General features: G+C 42.4%; 1 protein-coding gene across 4 annotated transcripts in view; it reads left to right on the top strand.

Moving 5' to 3' along the window:
• The window catches only part of dlg3 (discs, large homolog 3 (Drosophila)), a 358637-nt gene that overhangs the window by 58944 nt on the left and 277187 nt on the right, over positions 1-22506 (top strand). For all 4 annotated transcript variants that reach the window (XM_078412470.1, XM_078412469.1, XM_078412468.1 and 1 more), the window contains one exon: positions 13584-13661. In XM_078412470.1, the coding sequence (XP_078268596.1) occupies positions 13584-13661 (78 nt within the window). Of the gene's footprint in view, positions 1-13583; positions 13662-22506 lie in introns of those variants that run through there.

Raw genomic sequence — 22506 nt, 5'->3', positions numbered from 1 at the left:
AGCACATCACAGACCGGCTTCAGAAAATCCTAGTGAGGGAAGGCGATCAACCTGAAGTCGTTGTGCACGTGGGCACGAATGACGTAGGGCGGAAGAGGAAGGAGGTGCTACAGCGGGAGTTTAGAGAGTTAGGAAAAAGACTGAGAAGTAGGACGTCGAAGGTGGTTATCTCTGGACTGCTACCGGTACCTCGTGCTGGTGAGGCCAGGAACAGAGAGATAGAGGGTATGAATTTATGGCTGAGGGGCTGGTGCAGAGAGCAGGGATTTAGATTTCTGGACCACTGGGATCTCTTCTGGGCTAGGGGTGACTTGTACAAAAGGGACGGGTTACATCTTAACAGCAGGGGGACAAACATTCTGGCAGGCAGGTTTGCTAATGCGACACCTGTGGCTTTAAACTAAGTAGTGGGGGGGAGGGGTTAACAAATTGGGAATATGAAGATGAGGTTAAAGGGAATACAGGAGATATTGCAGAAGACTCTCGGAAGAATGGGAACAGAAGTTCTAGAGGGGAAAAGAGATTAAGGGCAGGGCCATTTGTGACCGATGTGAGAGGGGAGGTAAATACAGAAGTTAAAGTGTTGTACTTAAATGCGCGTAGTTTAAAAAATAAAGTGGATGAGCTTGAGGCTTAGTTAGTCATGGGCAAGTATGATGTTGTAGGGATCACTAAGACATGGCTACAAGAGGACCAGGGCTGGGAACTGAATATTCAGGGGTACACAACGTATAGAAAAGACAGACAGGTGGGCAGAGGGGGTGGGGTTGCTCTGCTGGTAAGGAATGATATTCATTCCCTTGCAAGGGGTGACATAGAATCAGGAGATGTTGAATCAGTATTTATAGAAATGAGGAATTGTAAGGGTAAAAAGACCCTAATGGGAGTTATCTATAGGCCCCCAAACAGTAGCCTCGACATAGGGTGCAAGTTGAATCAGGAGATAAAATTGGCGTGTCACAAATGTAATGCTACGGTGGTTATGGGAGATTTCAACATGCAGGTAGACTGGGAAAATCAGGTTGGAAATGGACCCCAGGAAAGAGAGTTTGTAGAGTGCCTTCGAGATGGATTCTTAGAACAGCTTGTACTGGAGCCTACCAGGGAGAAGGCAATTCTGGATTTAGTGTTGTGTAATGATCCTGATCTGATAAGGGGACTAGAGGTAAAAGAGCCATTAGGAGGCAGTGATCACAACATGATAAGTTTTACTCTGCAAATGGAAAGGCAGAAGGGAAAATCGGAAGTGTCAGTATTACAGTATAGCAAAGGGGATTACAGAGGCATGAGGCAGGAGCTGGCCAAAATTGACTGGAAGGAGGCCCTAGCAGGGAAGACGGTAGAACAGCAATGGCAGGTATTCCTGGGAATAATGCAGAGGTTGCAGGATCAATTTATCCCAAAGAGGCGGAAAGACTCTAAGGGGAGTAAGAGACACCTGTGGCTGACAAGGGAAGTCAAGGACAGCATAAAAATTAAGGAGAGGAAGTATAACATAGCAAAGAAGAGTGGGAAGACGGAGGATTGGGACTCTTTTAAAGAGCAACAAAAGTTAACTAAAAAGGCAATACGGGAAGAAAAGATGAGGTACGAGGGTAAACTAGCCAATAATATAAAGGAGGATAGCAAAAGTTTTTTTAGGTACGTGAAGAGGAAAAAAATAGTCAAGGCAAATGTGGGTCCCTTGAAGACAGAAGCAGGGGAATTTATTATGGGGAACAAAGAAATGGCAGACGAGTTAAACCGTTACTTTGGATCTGTCTTCACTGAGGAAGATACACACAATCTCCCAAATGTTCTAGGGGCCGGAGAACCTAGGGTGATGGAGGAACTGAAGGAAATCCACATTAGGCAGGAAATGGTTTTGGGTAGACTGATGGGACTGAAGGCTGATAAATCCCCAGGGCCTGATGGTCTGCATCCCAGGGTACTTAAGGAGGTGGCTCTAGAAATAGTGGAAGCATTGGAGATCATTTTTCAATGTTCTATAGATTCAGGATCAGTTCCTGTGGATTGGAGGATAGCAAATGTTATCCCACTTTTTAAGAAAGGAGGGAGAGAGAAAATGGGTAATTATAGACCAGTTAGTCTGACATCAGTGGTGGGGAAGATGCTGGAGTCAATTATAAAAGACGAAATTGCTGAGCATTTGGATAGCAGTAACAGGATCATTCCGAGTCAGCATGGATTTACGAAGGGGAAATCATGCTTGACAAATCTACTGGAATTTTTTGAGGATGTAACTAGGAAAATTGACAGGGGAGAGTCAGTGGATGTGGTGTACCTCGACTTTCAGAAAGCCTTCGACAAGGTCCCACATAGGAGATTAGTGGGCAAAATTAGAGCACATGGTATTGGGGGTAGGGTACTGACATGGATAGAAAATTGGTTGACAGACAGAAAGCAAAGAGTGGGGATAAATGGGTCCCTTTCGGAATGGCAGGCAGTGACCAGTGGGGTACCGCAAGGTTCGGTGCTGGGACCCCAGCTATTTACGATATACATTAATGACTTAGATGAAGGGATTAAAAGTACCATTAGCAAATTTGCAGATGATACTAAGCTGGGGGGTAGTGTGAATTGTGAGGAAGATGCAATAAGGCTGCAGGGTGACTTGGACAGGTTGTGTGAGTGGGCGGATACATGGCAGATGCAGTTTAATGTAGATAACATATAACATATAACATATAACAACTACAGCATGGAAACAGGCCTGTCCGGCCCTACCAGTCCACGCCGACCATTCTCCCTGACCTAGTCTCATCTACCTGCACTCAGACCATAACCCTCCAATCCCCTCCTATCCATATACCTATCCAATTTACTCTTAAATAATAAAATCGAGCCAGCCTCCACCACTTCCACCGGAAGCCCATTCCATACAGCCACAACCCTCTGAGTAAAGAAGTTCCCCCTCATGTTACCCCTAAACCTTTGTCCCTCAATTCTGAAGTTATGTCCCCTTGTTGGAATCTTCCCCACTCTCAAAGGGAAAAGCCTACCCACGTCAACTCTGTCCGTCCCTCTCAAAATTTTAAAAACCTCTATCAAGTCCCCCCTCAACCTTCTACGCTCCAAAGAATAAAGACCCAACCTATTCAACCTCTCTCTGTAGCCTAAGTGCTGAAACCCAGGCAACATTCTAGTAAATCTCCTCTGTACCCTCTCCATTTTGTCGACATCCTTCCTATAATTTGGCGACCAGAACTGCACACCATACTCCAGATTCGGCCTCACCAATGCCCTGTACAATTTCAACATTACATCCCAACTTCTATACTCGATGCTCTGATTTATAAAGGCAAGCATACCAAACGCCTTCTTCACCACCCTATCCACATGAGATTCCACCTTCAGGGAACAATGCACAGTTATTCCCAGATCCCTCTGTTCCACTGCATTCCTCAATTCCCTACCATTTACCCTGTACGTCCTATTTTGATTTGTCCTACCAAAATGCAGCACCTCACACTTATCAGCATTAAACTCCATCTGCCATCTTTCAGCCCACCCTTCCAAAAGGCCCAAGTCTCTCTGTAGACTTTGAAAATCTACCTCACTATCAACTACTCCACCTATCTTAGTATCATCTGCATATTTACTAATCCAATTTGCCACACCATCATCCAGATCATTAATGTAAATGACAAACAACAGTGGACCCAACACAGATCCTTGGGGCACTCCACTAGACACTGGCCTCCAACCTGACATACAATTGTCAACCATTACCCTCTGGTATCTCCCATTCAGCCATTGTTGAATCCATCTTGCAACCTCACTATTAATACCCAACGATTTAACCTTCTTAATCAACCTTCCATGTGGAACCTTGTCAAATGCCTTACTGAAGTCCATATAGACAACATCCACAGCCTTGCCCTTATCAATTTCCCTGGTAACCTCTTCAAAAAATTCAAGAAGATTAGTCAAACATGACCTTCCAGGCACAAATCCATGTTGACTGTTTCTAATCAGGCCTTGATTATCCAAATAATTATATATATTGTCCCTAAGTATCTTTTCCATTAATTTTCCCACCACAGACGTCAAACTAATAGGTCTATAATTGCTAGGTTTACTTTTAGAACCTTTTTTAAACAAAGGCACAACATGCGCAATGCGCCAATCTTCCGGCACCATCCCTGTTTCTAATGACGTTTGAAATATTTCCGTCATAGCCCCTGCTATTTCTGCACTAACTTCCCTCAATGTCCTAGGGAATATCCTATCAGGACCTGGAGACTTATCCACTTTTATATTCTTCAAAAGTGTCCGTACCTCCTCTTCTTTAATCCTCCTAATTTCCATCACTACTCTACTTGTTTCGCTTACCTCACATAATTCAATATCCTTCTCCTCGGTAAATACCGAAGAAAAGAAATTGTTTAATATCTCCCCCATTTCTTCCGGCTCAGCACATAGCTGTCCACTCTGACTCTCTAATGGACCAATTTTATCCCTCACTATCCTTTTGCTATTGACATATCTGTAGAACCCCTTGGGGTTTACTTTTACATTATTTGCCAAAGCAGCCTCATATCTTTTTTTCGCTTTTCTAATTTCCTTTTTAAGATTCCTTTTACATTCTTTATATTCCTCAAATAAGTGTGAGGTTATTCACTTTGGAAGTAAGAATAGAAAGGCAGATTATTATCTGAATTGTGTCAAGTTAGGAAGAGGGGATGTTCAACGAGATCTGGGTGTCCTAGTGCATCAGTCACTGAAAGGAAGCATGCAGGTACAGCAGGCAGTGAAGAAAGCCAATGGAATGTTGGCCTTCGTAACAAGAGGAGTTGAGTATAGGAGCAAAGAGGTCCTTCTACAGTTGTACCGGGCCCTGGTGAGACCGCACCTGGAGTACTGTGTGCAGTTTTGGTCTCCAAATTTGAGGAAGGATATTCTTGCTATGGAGGGCGTGCAGCGTAGGTTCACTAGGTTAATTCCCGGAATGGCGGGACTGTCGTATGTTGAAAGGCTGGAGCGATTGGGCTTGTATACACTGGAATTTAGAAGGATGAGGGGAGATCTTATTGAAACATATAAGATAATTAGGGGATTGGACACATTAGAGGCAGGAAACATGTTCCCAATGTTGGGGGAGTCCAGAACAAAGGGCCACAGTTTAAGAATAAGGGGTAGGCCATTTAGAACGGAGATGAGGAAGAACTTTTTCAGTCAGAGAGTGGTGAAGGTGTGGAATTCTCTGCCTCAGAAGGCAGTGGAGGCCAGTTCGTTGGATGCTTTCAAGAGAGAGCTGGATAGAGCTCTTAAGGATAGCGGAGTGAGGGGGTATGGGGAGAAGGCAGGAACGGGGTACTGATTGAGAGTGATCAGCCATGATCGCATTGAATGGCGGTGCTGGCTCGAAGGGCTGAATGGCCTACTCCTGCACCTATTGTCTATTGTCTATTGACAATGGCAAATGAGAACAGTGAATGTGGGGAGTGGTCCCCATTCAGTGAAATCTAGGTCAATACCTACCTGCAGCATTAAATCTTTTAGGGATGCACAACTGCAAGTTTCAGCAGCACAGTTAGACACAAAAAGCTGGAGCAACTCATCAAGACATGCAGCATCTCTGGAGAGAATGAATGGGTGACATTTCAGGTCAAGACTCTTCATCGGTCTGATGAAGGGTCTCGACCCGAGACATCACACATTCCTTCTCTCTGGAGATGCTACCTTCTCGCTGAGTTACTCCAGCATTTTGTGTCTATCTTTGGTGTAAACTAGCATCTGCATTTCCTTCCAAAATAGTACTTGGAGTATTTTGTTTACTTACATGCAGCACTTGATCCACATGTTACAAGAAATGAGTGGCCAAACATTAATTTGTCTCGGCTTTGATCATATGCCCCTTACTTCGGGAGTTAAGAGTGTCATATGTCCTGATACAGGGCAACAAAAATCTTATTTGTAGCAGCACAATGGATATATAAAAATAGTACTCTGTAAACACCATAACAAACATCAAAAAATATTTATTATGTATGTGTAGATGCGTATGTGTATATACAATATATGTATACAATTTCTGCTGACAGTGTATTGCCATACCAAGGAATGCTACTTTGTGTGTTTGTAGTTCATCAGATTAACCCCAGTCTCCCATTCCAGTTGCTCACCTAGCAGAAATATCAAGTATAAATATTAAGGTGGTGTTTCTCATTTAACCCAAATTGCCAAACACAATAGATTAACTGATCATTTTTAGAATATGGTTGTCCAGAAATAATTAGTCTTGAGACTTTTTGTCGATGTCAAGGTTTTTTGATTCTTTGTGAGCCAGCAAACAATAGACAATAGACAATAGGTGCAGGAGTAGGCCATTCAGCCCTTCGAGCCAGCACCGCCATTCAATGCGATCATGGCTGATCACTATCAATCAGTACCCCGTTCCTGCCTTCTCCCCATACCCCCTCACTCCGCTATCCTTAAGAGCTCTATCCAGCTCTCTCTTGAAAGCATCCAACGAACTGGCCTCCACTGCCTTCTGAGGCAGAGAATTCCACACCTTCACCACCCTCTGACTGAAAAAGTTCTTCCTCATCTCCGTTCTAAATGGCCTACCCCTTATTCTCAAACTGTGGCCCCTTGTTCTGGACTCCCCCAACATTGGGAACATGTTATCTGCCTCTAATGTGTCCAATCCCCTAATTATCTTATATGTTTCAATAAGATCCCCCCTCATCCTTCTAAATTCCAGTGTATACAAGCCCAATCGCTCCAGCCTTTCAACATACGACAGTCCCGCCATTCCGGGAATTAATCTAGTGAACCTACGCTGCACGCCCTCCATAGCAAGAATATCCTTCCTCAAATTTGGAGACCAAAACTGCACACAGTACTCCAGGTGCGGTCTCACCAGGGCCCGGTACAACTGTAGAAGGACCTCTTTGCTCCTATACTCAACTCCTCTTGTTACGAAGGCCAACATTCCATTGGCTTTCTTCACTGCCTGCTGAACCTGCATGCTTCCTTTCATTGACTGATGCACTAGGACACCCAGATCTCGTTGAACTCCCCCTCCTCCTAACTTGACACCATTCAGATAATAATCTGCCTTTCTATTCTTACTTCCAAAGTGAAGAACCTCACACTTATCTACATTAAACTGCATCTGCCATGTATCCGCCCACTCACACAACCTGTCCAGGTCACCCTGCAGCCTTATTGCATCTTCCTCACAATTCACACTACCCCCCAACTTAGTATCATCTGCAAATTTGCTAATGGTACTTTTAATCCCTTCGTCTAAGTCATTAATGTATATCGTAAATAGCTGGGGTCCCAGCACCGAACCTTGCGGTACCCCACTGGTCACTGCCTGCCATTCCGAAAGGGACCCATTTATCCCCACTCTTTGCTTTCTGTCTGTTAACCAATTTTCTATCCATGTCAGTACCCTACCCCCAATACCATGTGCCCTAATTTTGCCCACTAATCTCCTATGTGGGACCTTGTCGAAGGCTTTCTGAAAGTCGAGGTACACCACATCCACTGACTCTCCCTTGTCAATTTTCCTAGTTACATCCTCAAAAAATTCCAGTAGATTTGTCAAGCATGATTTCCCCTTCGTAAATCCATGCTGACTCGGAACGATCCCGTTACTGCTATCCAAATGCTCAGCAATTTCGTCTTTTATAATTGACTCCAGCATTTTCCCCACCACTGATGTCAGACTAACTGGTCTATAATTACCCGTTTTCTCTCTCCCTCCTTTCTTAAAAAGTGGGATAACATTTGCTATTCTCCAATCCACAGGAACTGATCCTGAATCTATAGAACATTGAAAAATGATCTCCAATGCTTCCACTATTTCTAGAGCCACCTCCTTAAGTACTCTGGGATGCAGACCATCAGGCCCTGGGGATTTATCAGCCTTCAGTCCCATCAGTCTACCCAAAACCATTTCCTGCCTAATGTGGATTTCCTTCAGTTCCTCCATCACCCTAGGTTCTCCAGCCCCTAGAACATTTGGGAGATTGTGTGTATCTTCCTCAGTGAAGACAGATCCAAAGTAACGGTTTAACTCGTCTGCCATTTCTTTGTTCCCCATAATAAATTCCCCTGCTTCTGTCTTCAAGGGACCCACATTTGCCTTGACTATTTTTTTCCTCTTCACGTACCTAAAAAAACTTTTGCTATCCTCCTTTATATTATTGGCTAGTTTACCCTCGTACCTCATCTTTTCTCCTCGTATTGCCTTTTTAGTTAACTTTTGTTGCTCTTTAAAAGAGTCCCAATCCTCTGTCTTCCCACTCTTCTTTGCTATGTTATACTTCCTCTCCTTAATTTTTATGCTGTCCCTGACTTCCCTTGTCAGCCACAGGTGTCTCTTACTCCCCTTAGAGTCTTTCCACCTCTTTGGAATAAATTGATCCTGCAACCTCTGCATTATTCCCAGGAATACCTGCCATTGCTGTTCTACCGTCTTCCCTGCTAGGGCCTCCTTCCAATCAATTTTGGCCAGCTCCCGCCTCATGCCTCTGTAATCCCCTTTGCTATACTGCAATACCGACACTTCCGATTTTCCCTTCTGCCTTTCCATTTGCAGAGTAAAACTTATCATGTTGTGATCACTGCCTCCTAATGGCTCTTTTACCTCTAGTCCCCTTACCAGATCAGGATCATTACACAACACTAAATCCAGAATTGCCTTCTCCCTGGTAGGCTCCAGTACAAGCTGTTCTAAGAATCCATCTCGAAGGCACTCTACAAACTCTCTTTCCTGGGGTCCATTTCCAACCTGATTATCCCAGTCTACCTGCATGTTGAAATCTCCCATAACCACCGTAGCATTACATTTTTGACACGCCAATTTTATCTCCTGATTTAACTTGCACCCTAAGTCGAGGCTACTGTTTGGGGGCCTATAGATAACTCCCATTAGGGTCTTTTTACCCTTACAATTTCTCATTTCTATCCATACTGATTCAACATCTCCTGATTCTATGTCACCCCTTGCAAGGGAATGAATATCATTCCTTACCATCAGAGCAACCCCACCCCCTCTGCCCACCTGTCTGTCTTTTCTATACGTTGTGTACCCCTGAATATTCAGTTCCCAGCCCTGGTCCTCTTGTAGCCATGTCTCAGTGATCCCTACAACATCATACTTGCCCATGACTAACTGAGCCTCAAGCTCATCCACTTTATTTTTTATACTACGCGCATTTAAGTACAACACTTTAACTTCTGTATTTACCTCCCCTCTCACATCGTTCACAATTGGCCCTGCCCTTAATTTCTTTTCCGCTCTGGAACTTCTGTTCCCATTCTTCCTAGAGTCTTTTGCAATATCTCCTGTATTCCCTTTTACCTCATCTTCATATTCACAATTTGTTAACCCCTCCCCCCCACTACTTAGTTTAAAGCCACAGGTGTCACACTAGCAAACCTGCCTGCCAGAATGTTTGTCCCCCTGCTGTTAAGATGCAACCCGTCCCTTTTGTACAAGTCACCCCTAGCCCAGAAGAGATCCCAGTGGTCCAGAAATCTAAATCCCTGCTCTCTGCACCAGTCCCTCAGCCATAAATTCATACCCTCTATCTCTCTGTTCCTGGCCTCACCAGCACGAGGTACCGGTAGCAGTCCAGAGATAACCACCTTCGACGTCCTACTTCTCAGCGTTTTTCCCAACTCTCTAAACTCCCGCTGTAGCACCTCCTTCCTCTTCCGCCCGACGTCATTCGTGCCCACGTGCACAACGACTTCAGGTTGATCGCCTTCCCTCGCTAGGATTTTCTGAAGCCGGTCTGTGATGTGTTGAACCCTGGCATTGCAGCTCCTTGAAATTAGTACTGCAAGACAGCCTTGCAATATGTGAAAATGTACAATTAAAGAAGGAAGATGGATTATGCACTTAGATGTGATAGCAATCCTTTCTCAGACCAAATTAACCTCTGCAAGAAAGATTTAAGAAATGGCACAAGGGAATAGTGCAAGCGAGTAATCAATTTTTGCAATCACTGCCCACTACATCTTAGATTTACCCCACACATCACATGAATTCTGTTTAGGAAGGAACTGCAGATGTTGGTTTGCACTGAAGATAGACACAAAATCCTGGAGTAACTCAGCAGGACAGGTGTGCTACCTCTGATAGAAGGAATGGGTGAAGTTTCGGGTTGAGACCCTTCTTGAGACTGCAAGTCAGGGGAGAGGGAAACGAGAGATATGGAACGGCAAGGTGTGAAAACTAGAGATCAAAGGGGGCCAGGATCAAGGACAATTTAAAATAAATCATTGTCAGCTGGGGAATGTGACAACGAGGCATACAATGTAAACTTTAATCAGTAGGACAGTCAGACTGGTCGGAGAAGTAGGATGGGGGAGGGATGGAGGGAGAGGAAAGCAAGGGTTACTTGAAGTTAGAGAAGTCAATATTCATACAGCTAGGTTGCAAGCTCCCCAAGTGAAATATGAGGTGCTGTTCCTCCAATTCTGATGATTGTTCCATGGTTAATTCTTAGGTTTATTACTGTTAATTGCATTAACGTGCAATGTCAAATGTTTGGATGATATTGACCTGCAAAGGAATAAATAGCATTTCCAACTCCTGTTATTTTTACTTTATTTAAAATATTTGGTTCAATATTTAAAGTCAAAGTGGTAATTTCAGGACAGCTCCATTTTCTTAATTTACAGATGGCACAATATTCTCATATGATTACAATAAAAATGGACAGACTCCACTCTCAACAATTTTATAAATTGATACTAATTTTCCCTTGATAGTTTGCGATCACTCAGATATGCCAAACTATGAATCATAGTCACACTTCATTAAGTACATGAGTAGTGACCTGGGAATAATGTTCCAAACATTGTACCTTTATTTTGCTCTGAGTCCAATTCCTGTTGGATATTCGTGGTGCATAAGTACCATCTGATATTAGGCTGAAGACTATAAATGGTAAAAGCAGGAGAGCATGGTGTCATCTTTTAGAGTAGGGCTGGAGGACTCAGTCAGTGTTTATGTAACTTCTTGCCAATGCGATCAGTAAAATTTTACCGCAAGAGCCTTACCTTAAAGGGTAACTGGAAGAGATCAACTAATTTTGCGGAGCATCAATTGATGGCCTTTTATAGAAGTCTGTGCATTGTAGTACTCAGAACATTCCAGGATTGAGAAGAATATTTAGATTTTGTGTTGCACTTCTGCAAATTAGGGGCACATTGGTTCTGACAATACTTGCAACTGAATTCAAATTATAAATTATGAACTGAACAATTTAAATGGAATTAATTTATGATTAGTAAAACTAATCAAATTTAATGATTAGTAAGATTGTAAAAGTCTGATTTAATGGAAAAGTATTTTAAATTGATCTACTTTAGATTAAAATGTTAAGTTATAAGAAATGGAAAAAAGTAGCATGGTCCCAAGGTTTTAAAAGATGTATTTAATGAGTTAATTGATGAGTAGCTTTTACTTCTCTAAAATTGCAGCAATTCCAAAATTCGGGAATCTGTTTCATTCAAAAATGACGGAGACAGAAAGTGCAAAATTACTGACCAATTACCTTGACATCATGAGGATCTTTTAAAAAATGTTAGAATAGGGCACATGGAAAGATTTAAGATAACTAGGCAAAGTGTTTCAAGTGGTTTCATCAAAGGGAAATTATGCTTGTGGCACATAACTCATTACATCTTGCTAACTGGAAACAGAAACAGCTGTTTACAAGCTGCTTTACAAGCTTCATAAGTTTCCTTTTCATATCTGATAAACAATCTCTGACTTGAAGCAGTGACTCTGTTTCTCTTCCCAATGATGCGGCCTGACCCACTGAATATTTCCATGATGTTCTGGTTCTGTTTCAGATTTCCAGCATATGCAGTTTGGTTTATTTTCACCTATTTATACCTACTTTTTGCTTCCTGTTAGTCAGTCAACCTTCTCTCCATGCCAATTTGTTACCTCCTACACATTAAATTTTATTTTCCACAAAAACCTTTGATGTGACACCTTATAAACAGTCTCCTGGAAATCAATACTCTACATCCTTTTTCTAAAGTACATGTTACTTCTTCAAAGAAGTCAAACAAATTTTTATAACAACACAAAAAAGGTTTATTCGGCCTGTCAGGACAATTTGTCAAGTGTTTTGAGAGAATTCGTTTATATCCTTAAAGGGCAATAACTCTGCAGGTCCAAAAATATACTGAAGGGTTAAGGGTCAATATAAAAGTAAACCAACATTCTAATGCCAGAAGGAATGTCTGAAGAAGGGTCTTGACACGAAACGTCATCCATTCCTTCTCTCCAGAGATGCTGCCTGACCCACTGAGTTACTCCAGCATTTTGTGTCTATGTTCTAATGCCAGATCCTCGTGACTGGGAGAGAACAAGGAACAACAAAAACTTTCACAGGCGGTAAACGTTACAAAAAGGGAGCACAAAATAAGTCATGCTATGTTTATTCAAACTATGCAAAACATTTTTAAGGTTGTTAGGAAGAAGCAGGACAGTCAGAAGCATTAAAGGCCCTTTGTAAATTGGCGGTATCATTTTGTAAATGAAAATAAGTTGAGAAATGGAAAAGCTATGGTATTTCCAGTGAAGAAAAAGTTCAGCAGATTGCATATCTCAGGATTCATCAATAGGTATGTTGGCAAGATAATAATGATGAAAATAATGCTAATGAACTAACTTCAAGGACAAGATGGTTTCTGTTGTTTTGATCTTAAATGAAACACCTGTAAACATTGCAAGTACCCTAACTATAAATTCCTAAAATTATTTTGATTCTGGAAATATCTCTTATAGATTAGAAATTTACACAGTACTCTTTTAATGTAAGAAACCCAGGAAACGGAAGTGAGAGAATCTAACAACAGTTACCAAGAAATTATTTGAATATATAATGATTGAGAGAAAATCTTAAATGTTCCCTTCAGACAGAGGATGTCACATGTGGCAAAACCAATGGATTTTTTGAAGAATTAAATAAAGGATAGCAGAATGTCTGTGGATGTTTTTTATACAGACCTCTAGTAAGTATTTTATAAAGTTGCTTCTGAGAGATAATGACATAAAGTTGAAGCTCAGAATTGAAGACTATGTCTAAGACATTGAACTGCTTAGGAAAATGATGAGCAGCAGGAGAGAGAACAACATGAATGAACGGGTACTCTGATTGCGAGTTCATGACCAATAGCATTCCACGGATATCATTGGGACTGCAAATCTTCAAAATAATTATAAACAAATTAAGAATGGAAAGTCACATTTCTCTCACACCTTCAGATTCTGAATTGTTTTCAGGCCAGAATTTTTTTTTTGAGTGTGATGTTAGAAACATTTTAGATCTTGAGGTTCAGAGGTACTTGTATATAGATCATTAAAATGGCAATAGATTTTGTGCTGTGAATCCATGCAATGTGGAAAATAGATTGAAACTACAGTAAATAGAAATGAAGAAAGGAAACTTCCAGAAGAAATGGATCGTCATCTAATAGCTCAGATCCAAAGGGATAGGTTGACAATACAACAACGTAAGTGGTGCAAGTTATATTTGGTAACGCCAGAAATGTTACACATAGCACAAATATTGTTTTTGTTTGTAACACAGAATTCCTCTTCTGTTGGTCCAAATACCTCCTCGGATGCATGTAACAGTGGAGAGATGAAAAGTAATGAATCAAAAACGGTAAGCAGTGCCACATATCATGTAATCATTAAGAATTGGTTTTCCTGCAAGAAAGACTGTAAATAATTTGATTCCGTGTTTTTATTATCCATTCGGATTTTGCAATAGCACAGCACTGATCCAAAAATAAAATACCACAGATATATCAAATCTGAAATGAAAAGAAAAAATACAGGAAATGCCCAGCAGGTTAGGTAGCATCTGTAGATAGAAAACAAAATAGAACTAATGTTAAGGATTAACAACATTTCTCTCGAATGGCATACTGAAATCATTTTAGCATGTTTATTTGTGAATGCATCGCATATAATTGCTTAGAGAAGTAGGATACAGAGGTAAGTAGGATCCTGACCCAAACCTCGTCTGCCCACTCCCTCCCCAGATGCTGCCTGACCTGCTGAGTTCCTCTAGCATTTTATGGTTTGATAAAGAGGTAAGAGATAGAAAAAATTAAAAATATATAGTTCTGAACATTTACTGCTCTTTCCTGCAGTACTTTTTGAAGTGGCACCAAAAAGGATGACTTGAAAAGCTGTTACATAGCAGCAATGTACACAGTTGACAAATCAACGATACGTGTGATAAATTGCAAATTGACAAAGACTTAAGAATTTTAATATTGCATTCTGGTGCATGCAGTTGGGAATTATCTTCTGGGCTTTTTTATTGAGGGAATTATCATTTTTGTTTTCTATTTTGGTACCCCATACTTTTTTAATCTATTATTTTAAAACATACCTCAATAATTAATTACTGTAGCCCATGATGCTTTTGTCTTCATTTGGTTATGATATTGTTTGTTTTTGGTTTTCCCAAGTGCTTTGATGAATGTAAATCCCAATTTTTATCCTTCAAAAACTTACAACAATTTTTGACCTGGGTGATCCAAATAGTTGCATCTGAATCAGGAAGAATGTTTAATAACAAGTTGAGATGTCAATAACACTTGACTATTTGGATCAATCTGGTGTTGTCTTACACAGGATCCCAAAATTCAATCATTGTACTCAGCTCGGGTCTGGTTAATTTAAACACTTGGATAAATAAAGATGAAATGTAAACTTTGTAAGCTATGACAGTAGTAAAGTAGTTTCAAATTTAAAATCATTGGATTTATTTTCTCACTACTTAAACAAGCAAGAAGAAACTGCTATCAATGCCTCCTATAATGTTACCTTGCCAAGGTCAATGGAGATTGGACAGTGAATAACGCATGTTTAGAGACCTGCTGAGACTGGTGCTTCACAACTGCAGAAGAAGATTCAGATACCAGCAGCCATTCACAGCACAAAAATATTGCAGCTTTTTAATCAAACTCTTCTATCAAGGAATCTCAGTTGAACTGCAGATGAGGTTGGAAGGAATATTTTCCTTAATGCTAGAAATAGCATCACTAGACAATTTGGCGGCACAGTGGTGCAGCGGTAGAGTTGCTACTTTACAGCATCAGAGACCTGTGTTCAATCCTGATTAGGGCCGCTGTCTCTACAGAGGTTCTCCCTTGTGATTGCACGGTTTTTCTATGAGTGCTCCAGAGTCCTCCCACATCTCAAAGATGTGTACTACGTTTATAGGTTAATTGGCTTCTGTAAAAATTGTCCCTACTATGTAGGATGGAGCTAGTGCATGGGTGATCGCTGGTCGATTCGGAATCTGTGGGCTGAAGGGCCTGTTTCCAAGCTGTGTCTCTAAACTAAACTAAATTAAACAATCCCAGGAATCAAATGGAAATAATGCTGGATTAATTTCGTGTTTAAGGGATAGTTTCAGACTGTAGTACCTGTTGGGTGACTGGTCTGTGAACAATATTGAGTTGATGTCTTAAGATTCAGACCTGAGGTATTTTCTCTTAACATGCCAGGAATGTATTAGCAGAAATGTGTTGGAGTGAGGATGGGGGTGGGAGGGCAGGAGTTCAGAGCATGTCCCCTTGACACAGTAGTGTGAAAAAGGAAGATAGGCAAGATCCCAACTAACCATCTAAAGGAAGAGTTCCATCAAATGTAAACCATTGGGAGCATTTATGCTGTAAATTTTATGCAATAAAAAAATAAGTCACTTTACCAGAACTGTGATTGGATTAGAACCACAACTGAACAAAAGCATCAGTGAATTTACTGTTTTCACTCTTTATACCTAACCTTATATATTCCAGTATAAAAAGATTAAAATGAAATATACTGTATTCAAATATTACCGAAAGTGATGTTGATGGAATTTTAGAAAACACCACTCGCCTCACATTCAATTCCTTTAGAACTAGAAACACTGTTATAAATATTGCCATGTGATGCCTGGATTTTTTTTCTCGTGGCTGCAGGCATTTTATTCACATACATACAGATGAAGGTCATTTTCATAATTTCTAAAATACCTGATTGAGGAGCTATTTTGACGATCCTGAATTTGACAATGTATTGCATTAAAATGCTCTCAGCGTGCCCGGATTTTAAGTTTCTGTTCCTCTGCCAGCGAAACTCGGGCAATATTTGAATTTTCTAGCTGCAGGTTGGAAAGCTCAGCTGAAATGCAAAATGGTACACGTTGCTTTCATTGAGGTAGAATTGAACATACTTTGAATTCTAACACCGATCACCACTGCAGTGCTGCACATAATTCTGTTCCTAATTGTTGCAAAGTAGTGACAAAGGCATTAGGTATCACACCTGCTGTATTTGTATGAATGTGTTGTGCTGGTCCTGATTAAAGTTGACTGGCCACTGGCACTCTGAGTGACTGTAAAGAAGGAGAGCAAAGCTCAATCTAAATCCTCAAGTTCTGGCAAAGCACATCTTGCACTTATTGGATTGCTATGTTCCATCATTCTGAAAGAGCTTACAGACTGAACATGAACAGGTTTGGGGAGCAAGTTGAATTAAAGTATATGTCACTGCACCACATTTAAGAGGTTTGATATTGTTTCTTTCTATCCATTGACCTATCTAATATTGTAAACTACTTAAGAAACAGTTAACAGCATTTTAGAAGTGATTGGTAAACACAAGTATTCTATTACCATGGACAGAGCTGACTGTAATTTTCCTGCCTCAGAGATTACTGTGTCCCAATATTGTGTTAACGTGGATGTGAATAGCAGCTTTTAGGGATTGGATTTCCACGAGTTGGTCCACTCGTGGAGGTCCACGCGTTGTGTAAACACTCCGTATAATCATTAACCGATACAGCCCCGTCGTTCACGCGCGCATGCCCGGGTTCAAATTCTAACGGCAACTCTTTGTTCTCCGCCTGCACACGAAGGCCTGCCCCCTGGACCCCGTGATTGGTCGGCCCAGATCACGCCCAGTCCATGCGAGAGTTCGAGCCCGACAAACGACGGTACGAAGCCAAAATGACTCAGCTCGCCTCATGACCTCCCCCCCCCCCCCAAGGGTAATGAACGGCGGTTGCACGATCCTGGCGGCTGCTGGCACGAAACAGTGATAGAAGTCATCCATGCCGACAAACTCTTGGAGTCCCTTCACCGTAGAGGGTTTGGGAAACTTGCGAATGGCCTCACCCTTGGTCGGGAGCGGGACCGCTATGTGCTGATTGATGTGGTGGCCAAGGATGCTGATGGAAGGGAGGCCAAATTGACATTTGGCAAGGCTGATGGCCAGGCCATGACCATTGAGCCGCTGGCAGAGCAGCCGGAGGTGGGTGCGGTGTTCCTGGCGGGAGCGGCTGGCGACGAGGCTGTCGTTGAGGTAGATGAACACTAAGTTCAGCCCACCATGTCCAAGAACCGTTGGAAAACCTGGGCGGCGTTCTTGAGGCCGGAAGGCATCCGTAGGAACTCAAAGAGCCCGAACGGGGTGATAAGAGCCATCTTGGGGATGTCGTCCGGGTGGACCGGAATCTGATGGTAGCCACGTACAAGGTCGATTTTGGAAACAATCTTGGCGTCGTCCAGATTGGCAGTGAAGTCCTGGATGTGAGGGACAGGGTACCGGTCGGCCATTGTGAGGGCGTTGAGATGGCGGTAGGGGCAGTTAGGAACAGGGGACATACAACGAGATCTGGGTGTCCTAGTGCATCAGTCACTGAAAGGAAGCAAGCAGGTACAGCAAGCAGTGAAGAAAGCCAATGGAATGTTGGCCTTCATAACAAGAGGAGTTGAGTATAGGAGCAAAGAGGTCCTTCTGCAGTTGTACAGGGCCCTAGTGAGACCGCACCTGGAAGACTGTGTGCAGTTTTGGTCTCCAAATTTGAGGAAAGATATTTTTGCTATTGAGGGCGTGCAGTGTAGGTTTACTAGGTTAATTCCCGGAATGGCGGGATTTTCATATGCTGAAAGACTGGAGCGACTAGGCTTGTATACACTGGAATTTAGAAGGATGAGAGGAGATCTTATCGAAACGTATAAGATTATTAAGGGGTTGGACACGTTAGAGGTAGGAAACATGTTCCCAATGTTGGGGGAGTCCAGAACAAGGGGCCACAGTTTAAGAATAAGGGGTAGGCCATTTAGAACTGAGATGAGGAAAAACTTTTTCAGTCAGAGAGTTGTGAATCTGTGGAATTCTCTGCCTCAGAAGGCAGTGGAGGCCAATTCTCTGAATGCATTCAAGAGAGAGCTGGATAGAGCTCTTAAGGATAGCGGAGTCAGGGGGTATGGGGAGAAGGTAGGAACGGGGTACTGATTGAGAATGATCAGCCATGATCACATTGAATGGCAGTGCTGGCTCGAAGGGCCGAATGGCCTCCTCCTGCACCTATTGTTTATTGTCTATAGTCTCCAGCCCCCAGACGCTTTGGGGACCATGTGAAGCGGAGATGCCCATGGGCTCTCTGAGCGGCGCACTATGCCCATTTCCTCCATCTTGCGGAACTCATCTTTGGCATGATCGCAACTGGGTTCTGCGGGTCTGGGCTGTCGGCTGCAGACATGATACAATTCAAAATAGGCCGTTTTGGATCGTCGGGGGTCACCACTGTAGAGGTCCATGCGTTGTGTAAACACTCCATTTAATCATTTACCGATACAGCCTTGTCGCTCACACGCACATGCCCGAGTTAAAAAACTAACGGCAATTGCTTTGTTCTCCGCCCGCACATGACCAACCGCCCCCCCCCCCCCCCCAGACCCCGTGATTGGTCGGCCCTGATCACGCCCAGTCCATGCGAGAGTTCGAGCCTGACAAACGACGGTTCAAAGCCAAAATTACTCAGCCCGCCACATGAGGCAGATAAACACCGTTTGCTTTTTAACCAAAATTAATTATTTCCTCTTGTATTCTTCCCTGCCTTTATTAAACTTGCACAAATTATGGGACATAAAACCAACTTCAGTGATGTGCCCTCATTATGGATCTGTGATGTGCAGGAAAAGGACAAACAATAATGTTTCTTGTTAACAAATCTTACTAAAGAATCCTCACTAATATACATATGGAGGGGACTTCATCATTGTCTACTTGTCGTAAATGTGTGTAATATTACCAACTGTAGCATGCATCTCCAGGATTCCATTGGCTGTAAATGGCTATTTTAACTTTTAATCGCATTTACATTTGGAGGATCATAAGGGCATAAGGAATAAGAGTAGAATATTGCCATTTGGCCCATATAGTCTACTCCGCATGCAATCATGGCTGATCTATCTCTCCTTCCTAACCCCATTCTCCTGCCTTCTACCCATAACCTCAGACACCTGTACTAATCAAGAAATCAGGATGGACTGCATTCCCAGTTTCACTGCAGAATCAAATATATGAACCATTCAATTTCAATCATGATTGGCAATTGGACTTTTAAACAGCTCCTAAAGTGCATAGTGATTGAAATAGGATTGAATCTAGGATCCTCTTCCCACTTTTCCAGATGCTTCTTTGACGATCCATGGAGGTTTGTTTGTTTCAAAACTCTCCACTTTCAATTCCTCTCTTCGCTCCACATTCTTTCCTCAAATATAAATTGTTATTCGCCCTCCATCTGCTCCTGAAGTCTCTTCCTCTACTTATTTTGTACACATCCCTTTTAATATTGTGTATGGATTGCCTATGCATTCTTATTACAGCTCTGCAGATTCACCACCTCCATTATTTATGAAAACCTGACATGTTTCAACTCACTTCCTTGAAAGAAAATCACCCTCGCCCTCGCTTTCTGCAGGGAAAGCCTGTGGAAAATAATAGAGAGGAACATAGCAGATGGAGAAGTCCCCAACATTACCAACAGCACAAAGCCAGGAAAAGAAGTACTGAACTTTACTTTCACTGGCAGATTCATTAATGGGAAGGAGAGACTGGTGGCCAATCCAAGTTGGGTGTTTGCAAGTTACCTTTATTCAAACAGAAAGCTCAACAGTGATGCATGAATATTAATATCAATATTAATATTCATATGCAGACTTTTCCTTCCGAACACTTCTCTCTTTTCAGTTCTTACTTGGGCTTCTGCCAATGCTACCAACCTTCACAGCCATTTGTGTAGACATTGGAAATCCATGGAAAATTAACTATTCAACTAGAGTTTTCACAAGTTGAAAGATGTAGAATGGGTGGACAGCACCATTGGAAGGGGTAGAAGAAAGGCTTGATTGAAAATCCTTGCTTCCTTTAACTTCTCCTGAGGAAGAAAATAATTAGCTTTACATAATGTATGATTTAATATGTTTACAATTATTATTGTGAGAAAAGACCTGCAGAGTGGCTTTCCTCAGAGTTCGGCTTCATGGCATGGTTGCTGTGAATAAGAGTATATACTAGCCGGGCGTGGACCGTTGAGTCCAAACCTCTCCAGCGGGCCCGGCAACCCTCCGTCTAAACCTCTCCTACGGGCCCGGCAACCCTCCCCCAATTGACGACACTCACCCACTCCATCCCCCCTCAACTCCCTTTAAAACTCCCCCGGGGCCGGGGGTGGGCTAGGGGGGAGAGAAAAGGGGAGAGGGAACCACTCACCCCGGCCCCGAGGCGGCGTACAGAGCGACCCGTGGACCCATTGTGCGCAAACCTCTCCTGCAGCGGCAGCTGAACGGCGACGGCCATTGCTTTGAGCGGGAAGAAGCCCCGGTGGATAACCAGTGCGCTTTGAGCGCACGCGTAGATGCGGTGGCCATCTTACGTAAGTATTAGATCAATGGGCCCCAATTGCGCAGGCGTAGACCCGTTGGGTTCCCATTGTGACGTCGAACACGGAGGTATTACTGCGGAGGCACAGCTGACAGGCAGGGCAAGTGAAAAAGGGATTTATTAAAGTTTAAAAAGTGATTTGTAAAGTTAAAAAAGTGAATAACTTAAAAAATATAACAACCATTTGAACTGCAACCCAATGGTGAGTAAGAATGGCCTAAAATTGTTGCGCTATCATGTACCGTTTTAACTGTATTTTGGGTACGTACAATCAAACTTACAAAGCGACAAACAAACAAAAGATGAGAACAGACAGACAGACAGACAGACAGACAGACAGACAGACAGACAGACAGACAGACAGACAGACAGACAGACAGACAGACAGACAGACAGACAGACAGACAGACAGACAATAAACAAACTGGTGTTTGCACATCAGTGCACCTGCACATTTGTAATTTAATGAAGGAATGTCAGCTGGGCCAGTCTCTGCAGGCAGCAGTCAGATTTCAGGAATGTCAAGACAGGCTCAACCCCAAGAAGACATGAGCTACAGTCAAGTTAAGACGATGGACTAATTCTATTAATCCCCCGGTAACGTGTTAATATAGTCCTTTTCCTCCTTTGTAATTCCCCCCCCCCCCCCCCTACAAAGTATCTTCATTAACGTTGACAACTGTGTTGCTTTACTCCATCAAAATGTGTTCTACTCTGGCATAATATGCAAATACCATAGCCATCAATGATATATCATATTTTACCTATGCAGCCAAAAATACCTTAACTTGAACACCTGGAGGCTGCTGTCAGGGCAAGTGCTGTGTTCTCATGTAGGTTCTACATTTTTTTTTAAATTTGACTGAGGCTTTCCTTGCAATTATATAGTTGGGAAAAGGTCCTTAATTATGTTCTCCGCTTACATGAAACTCACCAGAAATACCTATTGGAAAGTACAGGCCAACTACTTCTCTGTGATTTCTAGATGAAGAAACATTGATGAAAAGTAGATGAGGATTGAAAGAGGAGAAATATTAGTCCAACAAACAACGTTTAAAGACATTAGTCAGATTTGATTAACATAAGTTGATAAAGAGCTGGGGCTAGTAGGGGCAGAGGTGGGTATGGTGGGAACAGGATCAGGGCAGTGAGTAGGTAGTGCCTGTTCATTGGCTGCATTTCTCAACAAGGGTCTAAAATCATGAGAAGCAACCACGACTTAAAACCACCTGTACTCCCTAAAGGGAGGTAAAATGTGACAGGAAGAAGTGAGGAAGACTTTCTGGAATTCAATTTGGGTTGTAATTACCTGAGCACGGGCAATGCTTCGGCAATCGCTGAAAGTACCTGAAATGCTATAACCTATGGTCTGAAGCCCCATCACTCATCCACCAAATCTCATAAATAAAACACACTGTTTGATCATACTCTCATAACCCCAAAGCAAGTCTCACGCCATATTATTTTAGCTTAAGTGTGCTGCCACGATTTAGCAGAGTATCACTGAGCTCTTACTGATCACTGAACACATTACATGATACTCACGATATACTTACACTGTCTCTCACAGCTCAAGGCTACACCTAATCCAGAGCAGCAATCCAGTGATGAAGAGGTGTGCCTGATCCCAACAGGATATATATACTGACTGCAGTTGGAACAACCAGTGCCCAGTGCTGTGGCCTGCACTATGGATCTATTCATTGATACCTAAATCAACTCCACATCTGATTCATCCCACAAACCTTTCTGCCAAGATTTGCAAAACCTAT

The sequence above is a fragment of the Rhinoraja longicauda genome, chromosome 15 (genome assembly GCF_053455715.1).
Source record: "Rhinoraja longicauda isolate Sanriku21f chromosome 15, sRhiLon1.1, whole genome shotgun sequence".
In the NCBI taxonomy this organism is placed as follows: Eukaryota; Metazoa; Chordata; class Chondrichthyes; order Rajiformes; family Arhynchobatidae; genus Rhinoraja; species Rhinoraja longicauda.
The sequence above is the reverse complement of the archived record's forward strand: the minus strand, read 5'-3'. Positions and strand labels throughout refer to the sequence as shown.